At 35.6% G+C, this 26,434-nt stretch overlaps 1 protein-coding gene across 14 annotated transcripts; it reads left to right on the top strand.

Annotated features, from left to right (window-relative positions):
• The first annotated feature begins 9,718 nt into the window (after window positions 1-9,718).
• LOC140991406 (uncharacterized) lies at window positions 9,719-24,694 on the top strand. 14 transcript variants are annotated; one of them, XR_012177887.1, is made up of 22 exons: window positions 9,719-10,228; window positions 10,561-10,960; window positions 11,042-11,113; window positions 11,232-11,294; window positions 11,812-12,024; window positions 12,735-13,358; window positions 13,449-14,192; window positions 15,169-15,453; window positions 17,092-17,247; window positions 17,690-17,887; window positions 17,976-18,121; window positions 18,357-18,786; window positions 19,182-19,451; window positions 19,526-20,309; window positions 20,424-20,482; window positions 20,802-21,245; window positions 21,591-21,629; window positions 22,022-22,196; window positions 22,691-22,735; window positions 23,312-23,531; window positions 23,606-23,733; window positions 23,813-24,694. XR_012177887.1 is itself a non-coding variant. In XM_073461349.1 (19 exons), the coding sequence occupies exons 1-18, from the start codon at window positions 9,861-9,863 to the stop codon at window positions 22,190-22,192; spliced, it is 5,466 nt and encodes a 1,821-aa protein (XP_073317450.1). In that variant the 5' UTR covers window positions 9,719-9,860; the 3' UTR covers window positions 22,193-22,196; window positions 22,691-23,305. The 14 variants fall into 14 exon arrangements, 5 of the variants coding, with proteins under 5 accessions (XP_073317450.1, XP_073317449.1, XP_073317448.1 ...); XR_012177890.1 differs by having other exon boundaries at window positions 22,691-22,736; window positions 23,371-23,531; XR_012177889.1 differs by lacking the exon at window positions 22,691-22,735 and adding an exon at window positions 22,583-22,640.
• Window positions 24,695-26,434: the final 1,740 nt, after the last annotated feature.

Raw genomic sequence — 26,434 nt, 5'->3', positions numbered from 1 at the left:
AGTGACATAATCTGAAAGCCAATCTGGTGGTCTTCTGTCTCGAGTTGGCTGCCTCACATTGGAAGCTTTAGACTCAACATGTTCTTGTTCTTCGTGCTCTGGTACTGCTTCACAAGAAACTTTACCTTCGTCCATCTTATTTTCCACCTGAAAAATAATAGTTTCTGAATTCTGTGTGTCTTTGACTCCCTTTACTTTATATTTCTCGAAGATAACATCCCTGCTGATGACAAGCTTGTGAACAGTAGGATCACACAAGCGAAACCCCTTTACTCCATCAGCATAACCCAAGAAGATACATTTTCTGAATTTCGAATCCAGCTTCGATCTTTCTTGCTCATTGTACAGAACGTACACAGGACTTCCAAATGTATGCAAATGAGAATAATCCGTCGGCTTCCCAGTCCACATCTCCATCAGAGTCTTCAGATCAATCTCCACTGAAGGAGAACGCTTGATAATATAACAAGCGGTTCTGACTGCTTCCGCCCAAAATGACTTGTCTAGACCCGCAGTCCTTAACATAGCTCTTGTTCTGTCCAACAAGGTCCTATTCATCCGCTCCGCCACTCCATTCTGTTGAGGTGTATAAGCCGTTGTGAATTGTATTTTGATGCCTTCATGTTGACAATATGCATCAAATTCGTCACTGGTATATTCTCCTCCATTGTCAGTTCTCAGACCCTTGATTTTTTTTTCAGAATCAAGTTCAACTCGCGCTTTGAAATCTTTGAAGATCTGGAAAGCATCTGATTTCTTCTTGATTGGATACCCCCAACATCTCCTAGATAAATCATCAATGAACGACACAAAGTATCTCGCTCCTCCTAGGGATACAACCGGTGCTTGCCAAACATCCGAATGAATCAGCTCCAATATGCTTTTGCTCCTGGCAGTAGAAGTGCCAAACTTTAATCTGTGTTGTTTACTGGTAACACAATGCTCACAAAAGGGTAGTGACACTTTCGTAAGTCCCGGCAGCAGCTTCCGTTCTGAGAGAATTTTAAACCCTCGTTCTGACATATGCCCGAGCTTTCTATGCCATAACACTCTTAATTCTTCTCCTGAACCATTTGATGCAACAGCTAGTTCTGCCTCTTTGTGTGTTTCTCCCAAAAGTACATCCAGATTTGCAGCAACCTTTTCCGCTTTCATAACCACAAGCGCGCCTTTCACAATTTTCATGATCCCGTTATCAATACGAGTTTTGCACCCGATGTCATCCAATTGCCCCAAGGACAAAAGATTTTTCGCCAGTCCTTTCACATGTCGTACCTCCTGTATGGTGCGAATGGTGCCATTAAACATTTTAATTTTGATAGTACCGACCCCAGCGATTTCCAAGGTATGATCATTTCCCATGAACACAGATCCTCCTGAGATTGGTTCATCATGATCAAACCATTCTCTCCAAGACGTCATGTGCCACGTCGCTCCTGAATCGATAATCCATGTGTCACAAAATTTGTGTCTGCCTTCTGCAACTGTTGCTGCTTCGCTGAATAATATTTCACCCCTGCCTGAAGTACTGGCCACATTTCCTTGAGAACTTTTCACGATACACGTACACTCTTTCTTGAAGTGCCCTTTACCGCCACATTTAAAGCAGTGAATATTTTTCTTCTTACTTCTCGACTTTTATCTACCTCGTCTTTGGCTCCCACTGGAGTCACGGTCCATAAATCTTCCTCTTATCATCGGTAAAGCCTCCGCCTTCTTCGATGTTACCAACCTATCTTCCTTATTCTTGAGCCGGCTTTCTTCTCCGAAAATCTCAGTTAAGACATCGTCGAATCTTAGAAAGTCCATAAGAATATTGTTGGTTATATTGATGATAAGTTGATCATATGAATGTGGTAGACTTTGAAGTAGAAGCTCCGCACGTTCATTTTCCCCTATTTTATGCTCCATGGAAGTGAGTTGGGCAAATAGAGTATTTAGTGTGTTGATATGGTCGGTCATCGATGAGGATTCCGCCATCCGAAGAGTATAAAGCCTTCTCTTTAGGAAAATCATGTTGTGTAGCGACTTGACCTCGTACATCTTTGTCAGAGTATCCCAGATAACTTTTGCTGTTTTTATCTCAGAGATACTTGACAATACTTCGTCTGCTATAGCCAAGTGTAAATTTGCAACAGCATTGTCATTCATCTCATTCCACTTTTCATCATCCGTAATCTCCACCGGTCTATCTCCAATAGCCGCCAAGCAATTCTCATTTCTTAAAACTGCTTGTATCTTTATTTTCTACAGTATAAAATTGCTTCCATTGAACTTTGTTATTTCGTACCTTCCCGTCATTATGTCTACAACAATTTTAGTAGACTGGACAAAATAATTCTGCCTAAATAAAAAATCTCAAAAAATCTTTTCTGATGTGGAGGATCAGTCTAGGCTGCAACCACAGAGCATACTCAGAATTTTAAGAAATTTTAAACCAAGGCTCTGATACCACTTGTTGGTCCCACTTGTGGTAAGTTGAGATAATAAAATCCGAAAATAAAGAATAAACTGGACACCGAGATTTACGTGGAAAACCCCTAAAAATTATTAGGGTAAAAACCACGGGTAAGATGAAAAGAATTTCCACTATAATATTTTGTGGTGTACAACTCACTCACTGTGTTTCCAAGGAGAACACACACTCTCTTAATACAGGAGAACAAACACATCACAAATATTATAGAACTAATAGGATGAGAGAAAACTCGAAGAAAGGATGATTTCAGAATGAAGGGAGGAGCTCTATTTATAGAGCCTCTTGACTGTGTGAATACGCGTTAAAAAACGCGTATTCATATTTCCACGAAATTTCTGCGCATCCCACGTTTTTTATTTCTTTCTTTGATTGGCCCCATTTCTAAAAAGTTTTTGCCGACAAAGACGTCGACTTATACATGAAGGATACAAACTTTTTTCTATCAAAATTCAGTTTCTTATTTTGATTATAATTTATATGAATTTTTTATCTAGGAAAATAGAGAAAGTAAATTTTTTCTCCAAAATTTTTGCTCATTTCTTGTAAAAATATTTTTTGACAATCACTAGCTACCAATCTCCAAGATATCTCACACCATTGATGATAAAGTATATCTTAAGCTATAAATAAAAATATTACACTGTCGAACATATAAAAACTTACCAAACTTAATTATAAATAATCAAAAATAAAAAATTGAAGGTTACATGAAAAGTGTCCCTGAAAAGATGAGAAATTTGAGTTAGGAGTTCTAATCAGTCTTGATTGCTAAGGCTTTCCAGTAAGATGTGGACAACTGTTTTTATGTTTTTTTTATTTATTATATATTTTTTATTTTTTAAAAAAAGGAATAAAAAATGATATAAAAATTTCGGGACAGATGTCCAGTGCAGACATCGCCCCCTCTTATCCAACCCCTCCCTGACTCCCCCTTTGAAACTTGAAAAATTGAAGGAGGACGAGACACACACTCGCTCCCCGTTGCCTTCGTCTTTGGTTGGATTGTTGATTTTATTAGGTTTATTTTACAAAAATGAGTATTTGTTGTTATCTTTAAGCAATTCATGAAGATGTAAAAATATATGTTTCAATTTTATGTGTTAAGTTTAAGTTTATTTTCCAAAATGTCGGTTTTAAACGATTGGACACTCATACGTAATCAGTTGACCTTAATTGTGTGTTTGGTTCAAATGATAGTATTAATGAATGATTAATACATAAAATGATAAAAGATATGATAAATAAAGATTTGTAAATTGTGCTCAAAACAGTGGTGTGTTTGGTGGGATTTGTAAGAATATGATTAAGTACTTATTTAATTTTGTAATACCAAAAATACCCTTTGATATATTTGTTTATTTTTTAATTTCATACCTAATTTTATTAGCTCTCTGTACATTTTCGCACACTATCTTCAAAGAAAACCCGAGTCGACAAAAACGTGAAGAGCTCCGCATAGATCTACAAAGAATACAACCCACAAGACGTTGCTCCACTGCCGTTGTCCTATTCCTGCCAAGAATACATCCCAAAGGTCAAGGACGCACCTATGCTTGGCCCGTCTTAGGCTGTAGCCCAGCCCAATTTTTTTTTTACAAGGATTTATAGATATTCGAGCCAATTCTATTTTTTTTTGTGAATATATATAGAGATTTAAGCACAATCTAATTTTTTTTAAAGATATGACGAGATTGAAAGTGTTCATAATATCAAATTCTTTGTACCAGGTACAAAAAAGCTAAAGTTATCGGCCATTTCATTTTTAATTCTCTCACGTCAGACATTTGTATCTCCACGACTTTTGTACAAAACTTTGTTCAAAGCGTGTAATCTCGTGTCTCTCTAAATATTCTTTATTCAAATTTTATTTTTAATATAAAGTGATCATTAAAATAAATTATTAGTCTTTTTGTTAATGTGTAGGCATATATTAATTTGTATAGATTTCATAAATGATAAATGTAATATGAACTTCTAGCAAGTTGATAGAAGAACAATAAAAGTATGAGTTATTTACACCAAACCCCACTGTGAAATATCACAAATCCATACTTTTTCAATGTGAAAATTAAATAGGCATTATAGACTCTAATTTTTTGTAAACGTTGCATGAACACTCCCTGCACCAACTAGACTAGTTTGGACGTTATATATACTAACCAGAAGCTGTAAAATCCAGCTAAATGACATGAATACAGTAAATGGTGGCGTCTGATTAGCATGAAAAATATTCTAACTAGTCTAGATGGTAAAAAATATTACTTATAGCAAATTGAGTTTTCTTTTTAACTTTTTGTCCGCTGGCATTTTGATTATTTTTCTACGAGATATCATCAAAATACTTCAACTCACTAGATTTTCAAATGGTGCTGGAGGTGTTCGTGCAACGATTATAAAAAGTTAATATCTAGAATACCTATTTAACATTCATAGTGAATAAACACTACAAGAAAAAAGGCCTACGACAACGGTTTTTTCCCGTTGTTGTAGGTCTTTTAAAACTGTTGTTAAAGCCCTTGTGGTTAAAGGGTGCGCCCAAAGACAACGGTTTTTATCCGTTGTTGAAGCTACAAATTGCGACGATTTTTAACAAATCGTCGCACATAAATATTGCGACGGATTTTTGTTAAACCGTCGCTATTTCGCGACAGTTTTAATAGGTATTTAAAACCGTCGCTAACATTAGAGACAGTTAGGCAATGCATTACGTCGCTAATTTTAGCGACAGTTCATTCATGATTTCCGTCGCTAATATTTGCAGTAAAATAAAAAAATTACTTTTAACAATTTAATAATTCTAAAAAAAACTTGTACTTTGAATAGACTAATATCTTAAAACTTAAAAATTTAACAAAAATAAAACGAAAAAATTTACATAAATAAGCGGGGATTTCAAAAACTTGGAACAATTTTTTAAAATTACCGAAACTAAAATTATGTAAGAAAAATTTTAAATGTTGTGAAGTTTGTGTGTTTTAAAATGGACCGAGTGAGTGGGTATTTATAGAAGTGTTGCGACGGGTTTTGGTTAATACATCGTGAATAGCGATGGGTTTTGGTTGAACCGTCGCTAATAGCGACGGTTTATTAATGACCCGTCGGCGATCTATAATTTGCGACAGTGTTTTCTCATCTGTCGCTAATTTTAGCGACGGGTATGCTTATACCGTCGCTAAAATTCGCGACGGTTATACAAACACCGTCGCGAAAATTAGCGACGGTGTAATAATAACCGTCGCTAAGTATAAATATGCGACAGATTTAAATAAAACTGTCACTAAATATAGCGACAGATATTATACCGTCGCTATATATAGCGACGGTTGTAGGCCAAACCGTCGCTATTTTTAATTTCGCGATGGTTTACATAAAACCGTCGCTAACGATAGCGACGGTTTCAGCAAATCCGTCGATAAATACGTTTTACATCACCTTTTCCACAATAATTTAAGAAAACCGTTGTCAATTGTAAAAAAAAAAACACGCTAATAGACAACGTTTTTATAAACCGTTGTCTTTGACCCTAAAAAACGCTCAAAAGACAACGGTTTTACAAAATTGTTGTCATTGACCCTAAAAACCGTTGTTTTTGACACCTAAAAAACAACGGTTTTTATAAAACCGTTGTTTTTTGTTTAAAAAACACACATACGACAACGATTTTAGTGAAAACCGTTGTCGTATGCTTTTTGACAATGGTTTTAGTGAAAACCGTTGTCGTATGTGTGTTGTTAATGGTGATTTTTCTTGTAGTGAAATGTAAATTTTCGATATTTCAAAGGAGGCTTGGTGCAAATAACTCATAAAAATAATAGATTTATTTTATCAATTTTTTATTTAATAGAATTTAATTTTGAAAGTACATTTAAAATATATTAAAAATAGTTTTAAAATGTAAAATTTGAATCTAAGTGAAACTTGTCTTATATTATACGAGTTACATATTAATTTAAATAATATATAAACTTTGAAAATGACATTGGTTAAACTTCTTTTTTGAAAATTAACTCTCCTATTTCGAATACGCTAGGAACAATAGGTTTTTTTTTTAAAAAAAATACCAACTTCATTTTACTTATTGTATTAAGTTCAAGCCCACCTCAACTTTAATTTCTGGATCCGTCCCTGCCACAGGTGAAGCATGTCAAAATAATTCAATTACTTACAATCACATTTTATAATAACCAAAACACAACAAGATCATTTGGATGAAATTAATCAAACCAAAATAACCTCTACAAGAAATTCAACATTCAACCACACTAAAAAGACAACGGTTTTATGAGAAACCGTTGTCTTTTTTCCTTTTAACAACGGTTTTAACGAAAACCGTTGTCTTTGTGAATTTTTTTTCTTGTCAAAGATAACAGTTTTTTAAAAACCGTTGTATTTTATGGGTCAACGACAACGATTTTGTTGTCTTTGTGCTGATTTTTTATTTAGCTAAGCCAACGGTTTTTGTTAAAACCGTTGTCGTTTATGGCTTACGACAATGGTTTTTATACCGTTGTCTATGAATGGATTTTTTTAGTAGCCACGACAACGGTTATTAATACCGTTGTCTTAGACCCCAAAAAAATGTCAAAAGACAACGATTTTCTAAAAATGTGGCTATGTTTAGCGACGATTTAAGCAAAACCTTCGCATGGTTTAAATTAGCGACGGTTTATGCAAAACTGTTTCAAATTTTAAATTAGCGACGGTTAAATGAAACATCGTCGCTATTAGCAACGGTTTGGTCATTGGCGACGGTTTAACAAAGTACCGTCGCTTTTATGATTAACTGTCGCTAATAGCGACGGTTTCACCAAAATCCGTCGCAATTTGTCTATAAATAGCCTCATTTTCGATTCATTTTCCTCCACACTACTTCACAACACTTAAAATTTTTCTCTCATACACGATTTTAGTTTCGATTTTGGGGATTTTTTTCGATTCAATTTTTTGTAAATTTTTAGTTAAGATCATGAATATTATTAACATAATCAAATTGTAAGTTTTTTAGATTTATTAAATTATTAAAACTATTTTTTTTATTTTACTGAAAAAATTAACGACGGACATCATGACAAACTGTCGCTAAAACCGTCGCTAATGAGCGAAGGACAATTTTCAATAAACCGTCGCAAATGGTATCTATGACAACGTTTTAAAACCGTTGTCGTTGAACGCACTTTTAACAACACATCTTTTAACAACAGTTTTAAAAGGACTACGATAACGGTTAAAAACCGTTGTCGTTAGGCATTTTTTTTTGTAGTGAACATACAATGAAATCATGTTCTCAAGATTTAAAATAAAATAACATCAAATGCCACAAGTACATCTCTTAAAAAGCTCATACGAAAGAAGTACAAAAATCCGAATGATTTAGTTCAAATTGTTCCACATCAACATTGTAAAGTTCTCCCTCCACATATCCCAACCATCTGATAATTCCAAGCTGTTGATGAAATCATCTTGTATCTCATTGTTCGGACTGACTATATCGTCGTTTACTTCCTCAATTGGATCATCGGGCATTTCAGACCTGATGAGGTTATGCAACAGCATACACACCATGGTAGGTATATGTACACTTACATACGTTCCGTCCAATACACCAAGACATCCCTATATAATTTACCAATAATAAGTTCATATCAATGTAACTATCACAATCTTCATACATGACTAGTTCAAATGTTTATTTTGTACAAGTAATTAAAAATGGTTTGAACTTACCTTGAACCATTTCCAAGATTCTACAGGGGATGGTTTAACTAGTATTATATGATGTAACATGAGAATTTATCGGAGCACTTGATGGAAATGGTGCTGATTGTATGGCCACTATGCACATAGTCATGAAAACAAGTTGATTTTTCTTGTGATGAGCTAATATAGACAGAAACATGGTGACCTTCTCTTCAATACGGACATATATAGACTCGACTAGTCCTCCAACATGAGTTAACAAGTAACACAATCATGCAAATGCATTCCTATTTATTCGCAAGTTCACCACACATTGAACATCTCCTATTTCAATAATCATGTGCAAATGGTTCATTTGTAGGAGACTGTTGTTCTACGCGCCTTGTAAAGTCATTTTGCGCGTAACTTCAGACGATATCATCTCAAAAGAAACAAATTCAAGAATGATCGACACATGATTTGGTGCAACATCACAAAAAGTAGAATGTGCCTACATATAAAGATCATCTATCCAAGATACTTCACAACAAATTACAATTTAAAATTGGGCTTTTTGGTTTGGAGAAAGGGTATTATAAGAAATGTCACGTTTGATAAAAACAAGGATTATTAGTATTAGGCTGTGGCATGAGTTTATTTTAATCAGTTTAACAAAATCTAATCCATTGTGAAGTACATTGGGTTGGTTTAATAAAAAAAAAGTATCAAACATTGGATTAACATGAAAAAATAAACACAATCCTACTGAATCCATGCTACTAAACACTGTGTGGGGGCGTTTGGTTGATGTGATAAGGTGGGTTTATTTTTTTTAACCCACCTTATCCCTCGTTTGGTACGCGTGATTATTTAACCAAGTCAATCCCTCCTATAAATGATTAAGTTATATTAGGTAGGTTAAAATAATACCTCCTCACCCCCTAGGTTTATTTATCCCACTCTTAATCCATCCTATTTTTCCAATTTTACCATTCTCCTAAATTCAAACTCACCTCCACTTCCTTCCACCGACCGTCCACCGACAACCCCCACCGCCGGCCGACGACCACCGCCGACCGCCGATCGCCGCCGACAGCCGACGACCACCGCCGGCCGCCGACCGCCGCCGACCGCCGCCGCCGCTTCCGGCCGACCACCGCCAGCCGCCGACAACGGCCGCCGGCCGCCGGCCGCCGGAGTGGAAGAATAAAAAAAGAAAGGGCAATTTTGTCATTTCATCAAAAAATTCAAAATTATCCTACACTTAAAAATCTTACCAAACATACTACCATATATTACATATCTACGACAATCATTTTCTTTATCATTTACATACTAATCATTAGTTTATTTTATCCTGCAATCAAACGGAGCCTGTTAGTAATATTAGTGTGATAGATTTGTTTATTTTGTAATTTAAATTTAATAATTATTTGTACGGAAAACAATATGTGGCTCTACATGAGCAAGTTCTGCAAAAGATATTGTATTAGGATGAAATTTGAAATCAGAATTAGACAAAGGACCAACTGTGTAATTTTCGCAAACAATAGGAGCTTTCTCCCCGAGGAATCGATTCGAACCCTAGACCTCATCGAAGCCCAAACAACGCACGTCTCCGCACCCCGNAAAAAAAAAAAAAAAAAAAAAAAAAAAAAAAAAAAAAAAACCACGGATCAACTGCCTGTCGGTCCGCAGCAGCCAGATGGATTCTGTCGTCCACTTGGCTTTGCAAGAGATTTGTTGCGAAGGTGCCGATGGGCTTCACCTACAAAGTCTGTGGCCGAAGCTCCGCCCTTCCCTCTCTGCCATCGGCCTTCCCTTGTGCCCGAACGTGAAGCGGATCGTTTGGGAGAATCTCGTGGAGGTCCCAGGACTCCAATTCGGGGCAGATGAATTGACCTTTTCGGCTGAGCACGTGATTAAGTGTTCTGTTGAAGAGTGCGAGCATGTGAAAATTTTTGCTCCCGAAGCAATGAGGAAGTGTTTTCTAGGAATATACGAGATCGAGGCGTCTGAATACAGTCTGTCCGATACTCAGCATCTCATTCTCGAACGCCTCGCTGCTGCTAGGTTACTTTCTATCTACATATTAGCTATTTTTTTTGGTGTTCTCTCTTTTGTTGAATATATTCAAGTGTTTTTTCAAAACCGATTCTTGAGACGTGGATGAACCTGTATGATGACTGTCCGTCATGTTTCTGATTGATTTTTAATTCTGTTAAAAAGGGAGTCATTTTTGACCTTTTGTTTATACTTGGTGCAACCGTGCGATTGAGAGGAACTTTCAGCATCGAGTGATTTTGCATTCAATGGTGAAGCATATGGTCATAAGCATGTTTCAGCTTTCAACAATGAAGCTAAAACGTTGGCATAAGCGAGTGTTACGCTTGTTGTATTTTCAGGAAAAACGGGATTGCACAAAATGATCTCACCAAGCAATTGCGCGTTCCAGCCAACAATTTATTTTACCAATTGAAGAAGCTTGAAACCCGAGGATTGATTGTGAGGCAGCCAACTGTTATTCGGAAAAAGGAGGCAGCCAACAATAGAGAACCGAAAAGTGATTCCATAGTTACCACAAATATGCTGTATTTATATCGTTATGGGAAGCATTTAAGTTGTCAGCAGAGGCTTGAGATCACCAAAGAGGATAACCTCTTGGTGGACAGAGGGGTTGCGGATGGTCTTGCTGAAACTAATGGTGATTTTGGTGAAGATATGGCTAAAGGTGACGTACGTGTGAAAGACTTTTTACCTGCACTGAAAACTATCTGTGATAAATTAGAAAAGGCTGAAGGAAAGGTCAGTTTGTGTTGGGGTTTTGATTGCATTATGTAGCTCTGTTCACATAACATTCTAATTATGAAGTTTTTGGTGATAAAGGTTCTAGTTGTCTCAGATCTGAAGCGAGATCTTGGTTATCGAAGGACTTCTGGCCACCGATCATGGAGAAATGTAATCTTATCTTCTTAATCTTGCTATGATTTTATTTTCTGTAAACCGCGCGATGTTGTTCTCTATTAGACACTTGACTGCTCTTAAGTTACTGATTTAACATGGATTCTGTTGTTAGATATGCCACAGGTTGAAAGAAGCACAAGTTGTAGAAGAATGTCTTACTATGGTGAATAAGAAGGTATGCTTACTCGAGTTGTGACTTTGATGATTTGATATAATTCATTGGCAAAAAAGGTGAATGAGAATAATTTATATCTAATCCTTCCATACCTCTGAGTGGTGGAAGTGTGGAAACTTTCACCTTCCTTTTTCTTTAGTTTTTTCTTCCTTAATTTTTTATTGGTAGTGGAAAAATTCAGTTATTAGTAGACAGATGAGAAGGGCTACTCGTGGCAGCTGTTTGTGTTCCTTTGATCATGTCACCCTGTGAATAATATTGTCAGTGAAATAGAATACTTAACTTTTAAAACGATTTAGAGAGAAGCAAAAGTATGTTAAAGACTTGTATTTAGTACGATGGTAGAGTAAGCCTTGAGGAGTATATCGTTTACCGGGGAGCATTTGAAAAGGATCAGTTACATTACAGCCAAAAAATTGGCTTTTCAGTTTTCTCGAGCTTTATGGTTGCTTCCCCAATTTTATCAAATCCTGGGAGTTCATACCAGTTTTTGTAACATACTTCTTTTAACGTGCAGGAGGTCAATTGTTTGCGTCTACTTAAAAGTTTTTCACCATCAAATTTCAATCCAAAATTCCAAGGATGCAGAAAAAATGATAATGACATGGAACAGTCAATGACTTTGGTGAAAAGAGGACAAATTACTGAACAAGTAGTAGAGCTTCCCATATTGCGTCAAGTATATGACATGATTGATTCTGAAGGATCAAAAGGGTTGACCAATACTGAAGTATGTGTGTTTGTTTGCAGCCAAGAATAAAATGAAGTTCAAACAAGGCAGTTCAATTGATTAAATTTTTTGTACTTCCTTTGGTTGTTGCTGTATATATTTTTACCTTTATTTCTTCATTCAAATTCAAACTTGTATCTGTGGTCTTACCCCTAAACATGAACAAGTCCCCTACTTCTTTCTATGCACACTTGAACTCTCATACTGATACTTGCTGCTACCTATTCTTAAATGACCTTTATATTTCTGATTATGCATAATTTCCTACTTTCGAAAATTTGAATTCAGAAACATAATGACCCTTGAGTCTATCGCTTGATTTTTTTATGAAAACAATTAATTTGGATCTTGACCAAAACAAATTCCTGTGCCTACTGACTTGGAATAATCTATGTACTTCTTGTCCATCTTCATCTGTGAGGTGGTTGCCTCAGTTGTTATTCTGAAGTGCCCCTGCAGCTGCTGATAGATTTAGTGTTGTTACGTACATACTGGATGTGTGATAATTTCTTGAACAATAAGCTGCTATATGATTATTGACCTGGAAAAATATCATTGCATGTTGAATATTTGTAAGTTCTACATGCTCTACACGGTGATATACCTAAAAAAGAGTCTTATGAATTTCACAATTTCAATCGTTCTCTACTATGCATCAATTACTGAGCATTCAGTGATAACGTTTTAAATTTTATGATTTGATTAAGCAGGTGTGTAGAAAGCTTGGACTGTGCGGTAAAGAGTACCACAAGCGAATTTTCAGCAAAATGTTTACTAGGTTTGGATTCCATTTACAGGCAGAAAGCCATGACAGAGGTGTGGTGTACAGAGTTCGGACAGCTGGTAACTTTAATCCTGAATCATCTAAACTGGAATCGTCCAGCATGGCTCCGATTGCGAAGGACCTGGTTCTGCAGGAAGGCATCAAGTCTAATTCACAAAGACTGAATCTTGACTTTCATGAGAACTTGTCTCATACTGTGCAGGTGGTGGATAATTTGGCTTCCATGGGAGATTTTAGCGATATTAATGACAGTGAAAATGTAGCAGTTATAACAGAACCTTCAAATGGCACGACTGTGATTGGTGAAGGCGAGAGTATGCAGCTTTCACTATGGAATCAACAGTATCCTGATATTGAGCGAAGCAATACAGTTTCTGAAGAGAAACTACAGCTGGTGGTCAGTGATTCTGGAACAAACAATGACATTCAAGAAACAAGTCTTCCTGCTGTTGTATCTTGTCGTAGGCGCAGATCAAGTCTAAATTATCCCTGTCTTACAGTTGGTGCAATCAACTCGCAGAGAGAGCAGCGGATACTCCAAATGTTACTGGTTTGTTTTGCTATCCTAAATCTTATTGGTTTCTTAATCAATCATATGACTCTTTCAATGAAATCGTTACAAATTTTTACTCGTGGTCAGGAGGAGAAGTTCTTAATAAAACCTGAGCTACACAGACGTCTTGAGAAGGAAAAAACTACAACGATGGATAGGAAGACCTTGGAAAGGAGCCTAAACAAACTTCAGCAAGAAGGTCATTGCAAATGCATCCACATGAGTGTTCCTATAGTGACCAATTGTCGCCGTAGCCGGACAATTGACGTGGTCCTACACCCATCTGTTTATAGTTCGTTACCTGAGTTATTGGGTCAAATTCATGATAAACAGAGGGATTTTGAAAGTCAACTGCGTAAACCATCAAATTTTCATAAGAAGGGCCAATCAGTTCCCATGTTGGACAATGTGCAGAGAATTCCAAATCGCATAAGATTAGATGTTCAATCAGAGAGATCTGAGGCAATGCGTGCAAATGGGTTTGTTCTGGCAAAAATGGTTCGGACAAAGCTTCTACATATATTTATTTGGGATTGGGTCTGCAGTTTCCCAGGTTGGAGCGATGCTTTCTTATCCAGAAATCAAGCTCATGACCTGAAAAATCCACATAACACTTATAAGTTGTTCGATTTAGATAAGGCGATAAAATCCATGCCGCTTAAATTGTTTCTACAAGTTGTAGGGTCTGCTCAGAAGCTCGAGGATATGGTTGAGAAATGTGGAAGTAGTTTGCAACTTTCTGATCTCCCAATAAACGAGTACAAAGGCCTTGTGGATACTCGGGCAATTGGACGATTGTCATGGTTAATTGATATCTTAAGGCGTTTGAAGGTACAATAGATATTCAGTTTAAAAAAGTTTGTATTTCCATGTTTATTTTATCAAAGCACTGTTTTGTAATTCTTACTGCTCATTACGTTATTATTGATCATTTGAGGCGATGTTTTTTGTGTTATAGCACTTGAGTCCCTGAGTTAAAGGTCCCTTGACCCCCCTACTGCCTCTGCACATTCTTACAATTCTCGAGTTTCCTCCATACATCCTTCTAAACCAGCAAAATTAGGCAGGGATAAAGTTTATAAAAGGTAGACATTCACAAGCAAAAGCCAATTTCCACTCATTATTTTTCATAGAGAGATAAAAAAACCAATTATGCTCTTTGATGACATTGTTAGTTGATACCATACACGACCCAGCTTATGATCTTTTCATCTTGGCCATATATTGTTGATTGTAATTATCCGGATGAAATATTTCTTGTGCACTATGTGGTATGAACAGTTGGGTGAATTGATGCTCAAAGTATTAATAGATTGGGTTGTTGTGTTTCACACATGAATTCATGTTTCTGTGCACCTTGAGATTTGTTCATGGTTTGCTTTAAAATTTAACAGCGAACTGAGTCATTAACTGTGTGAATTGGCAATTGTGTAATTTCATTTTATGAGAGTGATATTAGGAGGATAAGGCTGGGGAGAACCAGGTAGTGAACACCGTCTTAAATAGTTTGAATTAGGGATGGAAGCTGTTTAGGTTAGATATAGTCTCTCCGTATTTACTTCAGTAGTCTTTACTCAGCTACAATTAGTTACTATTTAATTGAAATTCCAAAATGTTTCAACCCTTAATTATTATGAAACAACAAAACAATATCTAGAAAACTTACAGATTCAGCCCTCAGTAACCTGTTGATTATCGATGAACAAACTTTTTCCAGTCTTGTGGAATAAGTTTTTTCAATTTCTCGTTTATTGACCTTTTCAAAATTCAGTACGGTAATTCTGTCTAAAATGTGAATCTTTGACAGCTGATTCGCCTGGTAAGTGATGGCCAGGCAGAAGATGGAACCCGAAGCGGCCCACATACCACTCTTACTCATGCACTGGAATTTAAACCTTACATTGAGGAACCTGCCTCAGCAATTGCATCGTCTGGTTTCCTTTTTCCTGATTTTCGTCCTCAAATCAGACATGATTTTGTTCTTTCAACCAAAAAAACTGTTGATGAATACTGGAACACTTTGGAGTATTGTTACGCCTCAGTGGAACCTAGAGCCGCTTTGCATGCATTTCCTGGGTCTGCAGTTCAGGAGGTGTGATGCCATAGCCTCTTCTTTTCCTTCAGTATGATCTTAATTTTCCATATTTGCGCTAACTCGTACGAATAATTACTTATTTTGCATGCTTATTGATGGGCTAACTTGATATGTCGTTTGCTTGTTCCCCTTCTTTTAGGATGAAGCACAACAATATTTCTATATATGTAAAGACTGTTGAGTATTTTATTGATAATGTATATATTTTCTTATGAATATCACTGCATATATAGCTCCTGTTAAGCATTTAGAAGAATGTTTTAACAATTGTATGAAGAAACTTGTCATTGGAAGTGAAATTATGTCCAGTATCATCTAATTCTTGTTGTCTTCTATGCAACGTAGTTGAGAAGGTGATGTATTTTCTCAAGCTTTGATTTAATAAAGTTGATCGCAAGCCATTGATAGAGGATGTGATTGCTGACTTCTATTTCCCGAATGCAACCCACACAATCTTAAAGTAAGATAACCACTGGATATTTACTCGAAGTCATGCAGCAAAGCCTATGCTTATATGACTTCTCTGATTACTTGTTTGTTTGACTGAGTTTCCGCATCTAAGTCCAATGTCTAATGAAAATCTATTTTCTAGCATGGTAAAAAGTAGTTTTTCCCAAGATTCTAAAAACGCTAGGCAGTATAAATTTGTTTAACCATTGTTTTTCCAAAAAAATTCTTAATATTTTAAATTTAATTTTTTTTTGGAAAAAATCATATCACCTGGGTAGTTTGTTTTGTTACCCGTCTAGGCGGCCAATTTTTTCAGCACCGCCTACAGCCACCGATTTCTAAAAATCGAGGCGGTGGGTGACCACCTAGTACCTAGATGGCGCCTTTTATCACAATGGTTTGTTTTTTTTTTTTTATTGAGGTACACATCACAGCTGAACAAATTCAATTTACCCTGTATTTACCTACTTAGTATGTGTTGTGCACAAACTGATGAGCCATGTAGTGAAGCATTTGATGATTGATCAAATTATTAGTTTGTTTGAGATCCCCTCTCTGCCTAAGTCCTGTATCTTAGAGACCAAGACAATCTATTATCACGCAGTTAAGAATAGTTTCCTTGCATTTTTTTCTTGGGGTACTCAGTTATTATAAGAAACCAGGTACCCTTGTCCGGTTGAGCACATTCTGATTCACCAAGCCGGTTTGCATGGCAGGTTTTGTTGTTGACACATAGAAAACCTTAATACCAGCTGTTTTAAACCCGGCAAACAGGGAGCGCTCAGCCCAGACTGATTCGCTAGTAGCTTGTATTTTTTTTCTTTTTCACAGTTACTCTATCTGAAAAATTTTCTACGTGAAAAAGAAAATATTTTCTGTTATGTTTTAAAAAAGTTGCTAATTTTTGGCTCGACTAGCCAGTTGGACCCCCAATTACATATGAGACAAATTTGATTCTTGAACTTGTATAAATTAGCTCTGGGCAGTACCTAGAATCTTTGTTGGATTTGATAATTTTTTCTCTTTCTTGTGGTTATGGTTGCTCTTAGTTTTCACGCTACATTATTTGATTGATCATATAAATTGAATATTAGTGCAAAGAACATGTAGTGGATCTGCGATTTGATTTCAAGTCGTATCTTTAAATTCAGTCTTTTATTCAAGCAAGTGATGGGACTTTTATAGGTATTTCATTCTCGATCATGGGTATCTGGTCGAGTAATGACAGCTGGCCAGCGAGCTGAACTTCTTAAATGTGTGGCAAAAGATGACTCAAACAGGAGACTTTCATTCATCGAGTGTGAAAAGATTGCCAAGGATCTTGATTTGACTCTGGAGCAGGTTTGTTTGCCTACCAGTGTTAAGTACTTCAATAATTTTCAACACCCTGCTTTGAGGTGCTTGATAGGAAATTTAAGATTAGGGAACTGGTCGATCTTAGAATTAATATGCTGATTGCCATTGCTCTATGCTGAACGTGGGTACTACTGTTTTTTCTCAAGCACGCACAATATTTCTACCTAAAGTTCAATTTGACAGCATTGAATTGAACACTTTCTAATATTCCGTTCTCAATGTTGATCACTTGATCTGGTGTTTACTAAAAGATAAATACCATAAGATTTGTGTTTCTCTAACTAGGATAGCTAGAAGTGTTTCAAAATGTTCATCGATCAATCAAATCATGAGTAATGACACTCTACTGATGGGATAAGGTAATTGATAATATCTGAGGGTGTTCCAGGCATCGGCGATTACATATTAAAATAAATAATTATTGCAGGTGCTTCGAGTCCATTATGACAAAAAAATACGTCGCCTTACAAGATTCCAGAGAGCTTTGGATGCGGAAGGACATGAGGTGAAGCTAATTAAACACAAACCTATTTTTCCTTCACGTAAACGAAAAAATCAATCTGACGGACTCTCCTCAAAGCTGTTAAAACCCACCATTGCAGATGGACAATCAAGTTTGCAGATGGTCAGCCAACTAGATTCTTATAATCAAATGACTGAAAAACTGCTTTTTTGTGCTGACTACTCATGAAAATTATGGTTTTCATTTTCAGAATTATGACACTGGCAACATTTTAGAGGATTCAGAGCCAGATTTAAATGAAAAAGATGATGATGCCAGTATGTGCATTTACAAGTGTGCCTTGTCAAGTTTGAAGCAACGTAAGAGAAAGTTTTCATGGACAGAAGAAGCTGATAGGTGATGCTAATTCATGATTTTTTCATGGATATATATGTTAGCTCTTGCTCGAAGCAACTTATCATTCTCTAATTTCTGTTGCATGGAAAGGATGGAAATTGTTTGTTCCGAGTATCCAATTCATGGAATATTAATGAATGCCTTATACTCATACTTTAGTTTCATTTAGGTTGTCATTATTGGTAATCTTTTGGCACGATAATATCATATTTTCATGTGGATCAATTATTGGCAGACAGTTGGTCATTGAATATGCAAGACATCGAGCTGCTCTTGGGGCAAAATTTCACCGCTTAAATTGGGAATCCATTCCTAATCTGCCAGCACCTCCAGACACCTGCAAAAGAAGAATGGCATTATTGAAAACTTATGATTCTTCGAGAAAAGCTTTGATGAAATTATGCACTTTGCTTGCGGAACGTTATTCTAAATACCTCACGCAATATCAGGACAAGACGTTGAACTACGGAGGTTCCGAAATGATGGTGCGGGGTTATGTATCTGTAGAAGATGGTAAACGTTCTTCTGTTCCAGAGTCCTGGAAATGGGATGATTTTAATGCAAATAATATCAAGGTAGCATTAGATAATGTTTTGAGGCTCAAAAGAATGGCGACATTGGACAGTGTCAAAGATGTTTTTGTTGACCAAGATTACATGGAAGATGTAAGTTGCAAATATTCTGTTGTTGCTAACTCTAGCCCATCTTTTATACGTATCTGTACAACTCTTTACTGTTTTAAGTGAGCTGAAATATAGATGATTGATAGCTTAACCTCTATGCTTGGAACGATTTATATGTCCTTTCAATTATCCTCGACTACCAAGACAGCGCACATTAACTGGGGGTTGTCTTCATTTTGGTTATGGACACATTTTTTTGGGTGATTCATTACCTGTTTCTGTTTTGAGCTGTATGCTCATATTGGTTAATGTAGGGATACATGGTTTATGTGTTGCAGTTTGTTTATTTTGTTTTTTTCCTAAAAAAATAACTCTTCTTTCCATCATGTGTGCTACTTTTACGAAACTGATTTGACCCGTCAGCTTGTCATGACTAGGGAGTTGAGGATTGGATTAAAGCTCCTAGTAGAAAATCGAGCTCTAGCCATCAGCCCAGGAAGTACGTAAAGCTTTCGAATGGCTCAAGAGTTAGTAGACAGATACATGAATCAGCTGCAATTGCAAATGCTGCCGAGCTATTTAAGCTAATTTTTCTAAGCACCTCGACAGCTCCTGAAGTGCCGACTTTACTCGCGGAAACATTACGGCATTATTCTGAACATGATCTTTTTGCTGCTTTTAACTACTTGAGAGAGAAGAAACTCATGGTAAAAGACTAGTTTTGTCTTTTGCCTATGCGTATTACTTTTTTAATCCCGCTGATTGTTTTCTTTGATGTCAGATTGGAGGCAACTGTAACAAGCCCTTTGTACTTTCACACCATTTCCTTCATAGTATTTCTTTATCTCCATTTCCTATGGACACTGGAAAAAAAGCCTCTAAGTTTGCTAACTGGCTTCATGAAAGAGAAAAGGATCTGATGGAGGAGGGCCTTGATGTTCCAGAAGATCTACAATGTGGTGAAGTTCTCAACTTATGTGCTCGAGTCTCTTTGGGTGAACTGTCTATTACCCCTTACTTACCCGCTGAAGGTGTCGGTGAGGCAGAAGACAACAGAACTTCCAAACATAAACCTGATACTGGGGAGCTTTCTGGTGTAAGCCTATCTAAGAAATCAAAAACTTCATTTGTCGGGGAGGGTGAGATCATCTCACGCCGAGAAAAAGGTTTTCCGGGCATTAAATTATGTTTGCTACGGGAAACAATCCCAAGATTACAGTTTATTGAATCATTCACATGTGCCTCCTCTCCTTTTGGTGCACAAAACCAGAGCATTATGTCATCTGTCATGGATGTTGACTGTATTTCATCACATTCTGATATAGAAGATCATGTGAGAGAAATATTTGATTCTGGGGGATCCATCCACCTCACGATCGATGGGAGTGAATCACCATGGGAAGCCATGGCAAGTTTTGCTGAAAATTTGGTGCCTTCATGCGGTGATGATGTAAAAAACTTGTTCTTTCATCCCGAGTCATTCAAAACACTTTATTTAGCCATTCAGAAGTCTGGCGACCAAGGTTTGAGTATGAAAGAAATTTCCCGAGTCCTAAATGTTCAAGGTATGCAAGTATTGCATATTCTTCATTATTGTACGAGTCTGAGTTTTTCTGCACTTTAGTAACTTCTATAAATGCAGAAGTTATATCATATTGATGATACAAAGTTTTTTTCAGATGAACAGGTGTTGGAAATTATGGTTGAGGTGCTTGAAGTATTTGGACGAGCATTGAAGGTTGGTTTATTGATTAATCATTATTCTTAATTGTTGCTAGCACAAGCTCTTTTATAGTTTTCAAGCTAGTTCATCAGTTCTTTCATAAATTACAGACTATTGTTCATTGATATCTTACACAAGATGTCATAATAATCAACGCAGGCTACCAAAATTATCTTTTTGGTTATTCAAAGTTTATTCTTTTAGTTAGTGTAAAACAAGAAAGAAATCTACTCTTTTAGTTTTCTTTTCTATTTTTTCCAGGGCCAGGGATGGTTTGTGGTTGTGGTGTGGAGGAGCTAACCTTATTTTGTGTTTGTTATTGCTCTTAATTTAGGTCGATGGTTTTGACTGCGTTCATGTAGTTGATTCGTTATTTCTGTCAAAGTACTTCTTGACCTCTGTTGCTGAAAATCGTCATGATTTTACTCACCTTCGAGGTCAAAAGAATAAAATTGAGAAGGAACATATGGCAATTGATGCTGTCCATCATATAGATGATGCTGTTGCGTCACAGAATTTGAATGACATGAATACCGATGAAGTGCACAGAGTCACTATTTTAAATCAGTCTGAAGATGTTGTGGACCTCCCTACTGAATTTCTTAGTGAGGATAAAATTACATGTCATAAGTGTTTTGAAAGTTCTCCGCCTAGAAGGAAGGAATTTAGGCCCTTGTTAACTTGGATGAACGGAGATGGTACCGTAAATGAACTTGTGTACAAGGGACTTGTACGCCGTGTTCTTGGTATTGTGATGCAAAATCCAGGGATATTGGAGGTAATTTTCTTTGTAGACAAGCTTGTGCTTTTTATTAGCTTAAAAGTTGCTTTGGTTTCTAGTATACCAGTCAAACTGCCAGTGCCTAAAATATTGGGAGCCTATCCTTTTAGATTATGAGCAATGGTTGTGTTGCGGATGACCCTAGAAAAGTTTTTGCACTGGATGTCGTCCTTTTCCCTAGTTTGTGATTATCCTACACTTGTTTTTCATGTGAACTTACTCTTCCAAGTTGTCTGATAAATCCTTGTGCCCTCACTTGATTTTTTATTGGTTATCTATGATGCTATGTCGTGTGCAGAATCTTGAAACACTATTTCTTATTTTACATCTTGTTTTCTACAGGGTAATATCATAAAGCAGATGCATTGTTTGAATCCTCAGGTACATACACTTATTTCAAGCAAATGATGAAATTCTTCTGGGGAATCAACTTGTTCTATCCTCGCTAAATTTTGATTTATATTTTGAATTCCCAAGAATGTCATTACATTTTTTTGTTCATTATAGTCAACGAGCTTTCAGTTTCTTAAAGAATATGCTGATTTTAGTCAGTGTAGACAGGTTTACAAAAATGAAATTTATTTTCGTTTGTTACTGCTAAATTTTGAGTTGGATTAAACGCAATGTTGTGTCAACAAAATTTCCCTTGCTATTTCTTAAAGATTCTAGTTTTTCCCGGGTAGATTTATGATCAACAAATATGTAAATACTTCATCTGTAGAGGTGAACACCCTGTAAATTACAGCTCATTTGCAAAATTTCATTCATTTCAGAGCTGCAGGAAATTGTTAGAGATACTGATTATGGATGACCACATATTTACGCGGGAAATGCGCCAGACATCATCAAATCAGCCTCCTCCTATTCTTGGTTGCCTGCTTCGTGATTGCTTCACAAAATCGAAGAATTTCTTTGCCAATCCGTCTAGCTCCTACTTATTGTGAACCTGTAAGAAGGAACTGCCTTATTGGGATTTCATCTATAGAGATTGTTCATATGAAACGACTAAAAATTGACCTTTATTATCTTCTTATCATTTGAAAACGATGATTCCATAAAATAATTTAATATAGCATTTGTTCATTGATATGAGTATTAAATTGCAACACCGAATTCCCATGAAAATGATCTTTTAATATAAAAAAATACAGATTGTTCTGTCTTAGTTAGGAATGGCGTCATATCATCTTCTCACTGAATTGAATGTACCTAACAGCAAAGTAGGAAATATAATATAAATGTCATTCCATTTAGAAAATTGGATTAGAGATGTATAATTTGGCAAAATCAAAGGCCTTTTATCATTTGGCATTTTTTTTTTTGCAAAGCAATAGAGTTCCTGGTATTTGTTGAAGGCAATAGAACCTTGCTTGATGTTTTGCGTCATTGCAGGTACATTTTCTCACACATGTATCTCACATCAAATTTGATTATTCTAACAGATCGTCCAAGTACCCCGTAGCTTGGTGTTATGGGGAGTATAAATGGTAAGAATATTTTGGCTGCTGTTGGATTCAAATCCCCCTCTCTCTGCCCTCTGGTATTTTTCATTCTTCAATCATACAGTCTACTTTGTTAAAATTTCCTTTTCTAGGTTTGTTTCTTTCCTTTTGGTTTGTTTTTGTGACTAAATTTATTTTCATGTATACACGTAAGTAAACGTTATATATGAATATATGATACAGGGGATACTACTGCTGAAATCGATCCAACTTTTTCAGCGGGCCCAATAAGTGTGACTTACCACACATAGCCTTGTTAGGTTGCCAATTCTATGTGATTTTCAGTGAAGTTTTCCTAACCCCCCAATGTGGACAAACCCCAATCTCCATCTAAGTCTTCTAAATTATTGATTTGATGCACTGACCTATGACTCCATATGATGATTTCCGCTGTTATATGTTTGATATTTATTATCATGTTATTTCTTTTGACATTAAGCTATTCAATCTAATCAAATGATGTGTAGAAATCGTGTGTGAAACAACTTTATGTATCTAGCATTTCGCAAAATTGCTACATTAAAATGATGTCCAAATGACATTTAGTTCACACCCCATCAGAAAATAGCAAGTCCCTTTAAGTCTTCAACAATAAAAGAGACAATTCGTCTTGTCTCATGGCGTAAAAGAGACACATCTGAACACTATCAAGATTTTTAAAATAAGGATGGGGAAAAGCCCTTGTTGTTCCAAAGTAGGCTTAAACAAAGGGGTATGGACCGCAATGATTATGTTAAGATACATGGTGAAGGAAAATGGCGAAAGCTACCCAAGAATGCAGGTAAAAATAGGAATTTATCTTTATCAAATATGATTTTCTTTATAACAAAAGTAACCATTTTGGTTAAAATTTAGGTCTTAATAGATGCGGAAAAAGTTGTAGGCTTCGTTGATTGAATTATTTATGACCAGATATCAAGAGATGACATATGTACAGATGAAGAGGATCTTATTATCAGACTTCACAAGCTCCTTGGAAACAGGTAATTGTTTGGCTCGTTTTGTTTCTTATAAAGAAGCTTTATTGTGTCGCACTATTAAATGTACTTTAATCTTATGTAGATGGTCTTTGATAGCTTGAAGGCTTCCGGGCCGAGCAGACAATGAAATCAAGAATTACTGGAACTAGAACATTGCTCAGCGAGCTATTACTGATCCTAAGATGGCCAAACAATCCACCACGAAGAAAGAATGGCTATCAGCAAGCCAATCTCAACTTCCCAACAGCGTAGGATCACATGTAATACGTACGAAGGCGAAAAGGGCTTCTGAGGTCATTCCCGAAGTGTCGAAATTGTTAATTCACACAGGCATTTGGACAGTCCCAAGTTGAAAATCGTGAGGCAGAAAAGTTGGAATCTGATCATTTGGGCATGGTGGATTTCAAACTGGATGACAAGCTCTTTTCCGATCTATTCAGCACTGAGCTCTTCACATTTTCTGATCAGAAGCTGGATGAATGATGGATTGGGGGAGGATTTGGGGAGGATTCGCTCAATAACACAAAGCACAGCACCGGCTGTCCTTACTACAAATTCGTGTCAAATTCTTTGATGAAAATCATCAGGATCTTGATATGGGATCAATGATCATATAGATCCTGCGATTGGCTGGTTTCAAGATTGATCGACCGATTAAGAACAAATGAAGTTTATCGTTTCGTCTCCGAAGTCATTTCAACTGAGATGAAAATCGACGCAAAGGCATTTCAACAACAGATGAAACTCAACGTAGATCTTGATAACGAGTCAGTGACTGAGGCTGAACTTTCACATGTATTGGTTGAGTTCGATATTGATATGGTTGTTCTACAATTAATAACAAGATGGGAAATTTTCTGCAACATTATCTTTGTGAGAATGTTGAGATAATGGATCAAGATTTAGAAATTTTTGTCTGATATCATATTTGTGATCAATACAACCATAAAAAAATTATGCATTCGTTTAATATCATTTCTGTTTATAGGGTGAATTTGGTGGGATGAAATTGCTGAAACATGCACTTATAGAGATTATTTACTGATTTATGGGGAAGGACCGTTGACAGTGTATTTAGATTAGTTGATTGGATGATGAAGAATTTTATTAAAATTCGTTCTCCGCATTTGGAAAAATTCTTTGTTTGCAGCCAACAAAAAGACCCTCTTACTTGTCAATTTTGTTTTTCGTTGATAGATATTTCAAAAGAACCCTAAAAAATAGGTGGAGAGGTTTTCATAAACAAAATTACCATGACTAAGGAAAAATATAAAAACAAAATATGTCTTATATTTATTAAAAAAAAGTTTAACTCTAAGTGAACATCAACAGATATATTTATGCATTAATTAAAATTAAAAACAATATATTATTGTTTAAAATCATAAAATTTATGGTTAATTTTCAATTTTCAAATTTTTTATTATATCGTGAATCACATTAGAATTTTGGAAAGTTTAAGACTAAATATATCGTAATTTCGAGTTGAAATTAAAATATATTTAGTTTTAAAATAAAAATAATACTCCACAAAGTATATTTCATGTCAAGTCAATTATTATATAAATTTTATGCAATAATTAAAATTAAGCTATATTCATTATAATTGTATTATATAAAATATAAAAGTGTAGGGATGGATAAAGTTTTCATTATGAATCGTCAACTTGGTTTTTCATTGTATATATTTAACAAAAACCAGTGTTCTAAAAAGTTCGCTTAAGCTTGAAGCTCGGCAAAAACGCCCCGCTTCGGAGAAAGCGGAAAAAAGCGTAATTAAGATGTTTAATTAAGCGTGCTTAAGCACAATTAATCGCATCTATTTATTTTTTAATTTTTTTATTTTGAAGGTATGTCTTTTTATTTTAAAATAATAAATTAGGTTTATGATTTAGATGTTTATTTTTTAATTTTAATTATGATTAAGCGTGTCTGATAATGATTTGACAAATATTTAACATTTTTAATATGGTCTAGTTGAAAAAACAAATAAAGATTGTAATTTTGATATTTTTATATTTTATAAATATGAGAATTAATGCATCAGACTTAAATTTATCATATTTATGTATTATTTTATCTATTTATTGGTTTGAGATAATTACAATTACACTAAATATAAAAAACGCTTTTTCACGCTTAAGCATGTGCTAATCTCGCTTAAGCTTGAAAAGCTTGGAGCTCGACATCCGCGCTTCGGGGCGCTTCACGCTTTTTAGAACCTTGACAAAAACACATAAAAAATGACCAGAATGTTTCTTTAAAAATAAAAGTAAATTATTAACATAGGAAAAATTGAAAAATATCATATGTTTTCTTGGAAATGAGAGATATTTGAAGAGATTTGCTAAAAATAATGATATATGGTTGAATATTTATATAAAGATTTTAAAATTTTCATTTTGGAAAATTAGAAATAAATATCTTAAATATTTCTTAAAATTATTTTCCTTAATAGATTCCTTGATAGCCTGGCGTGGCCTGTGAATTACGATCACTTAATTTAAATTTCACTTACGACAAAAAATAAATATTTTTTTTAAAATTTTCATTGCAAGTAGATAAATTCAAAATATCTGATTTAGTGTTTAAAAATATATGATATTTTTAGACAATTACAAAAAGAATATGTCTCTTGTGAGACGGTTTCACGAATCTTTATCTGTGAGGCGAGTCAACCTTACTGATATTCACAATAAAAAGT

This window comes from Primulina huaijiensis, chromosome 13 (genome assembly GCF_012295235.1).
Source record: "Primulina huaijiensis isolate GDHJ02 chromosome 13, ASM1229523v2, whole genome shotgun sequence".
NCBI classification, from domain to species: Eukaryota; Viridiplantae; Streptophyta; class Magnoliopsida; order Lamiales; family Gesneriaceae; genus Primulina; species Primulina huaijiensis.
Note: the sequence above shows the minus strand (reverse complement) of the source record. Positions and strands in the feature narration are given on the sequence as shown.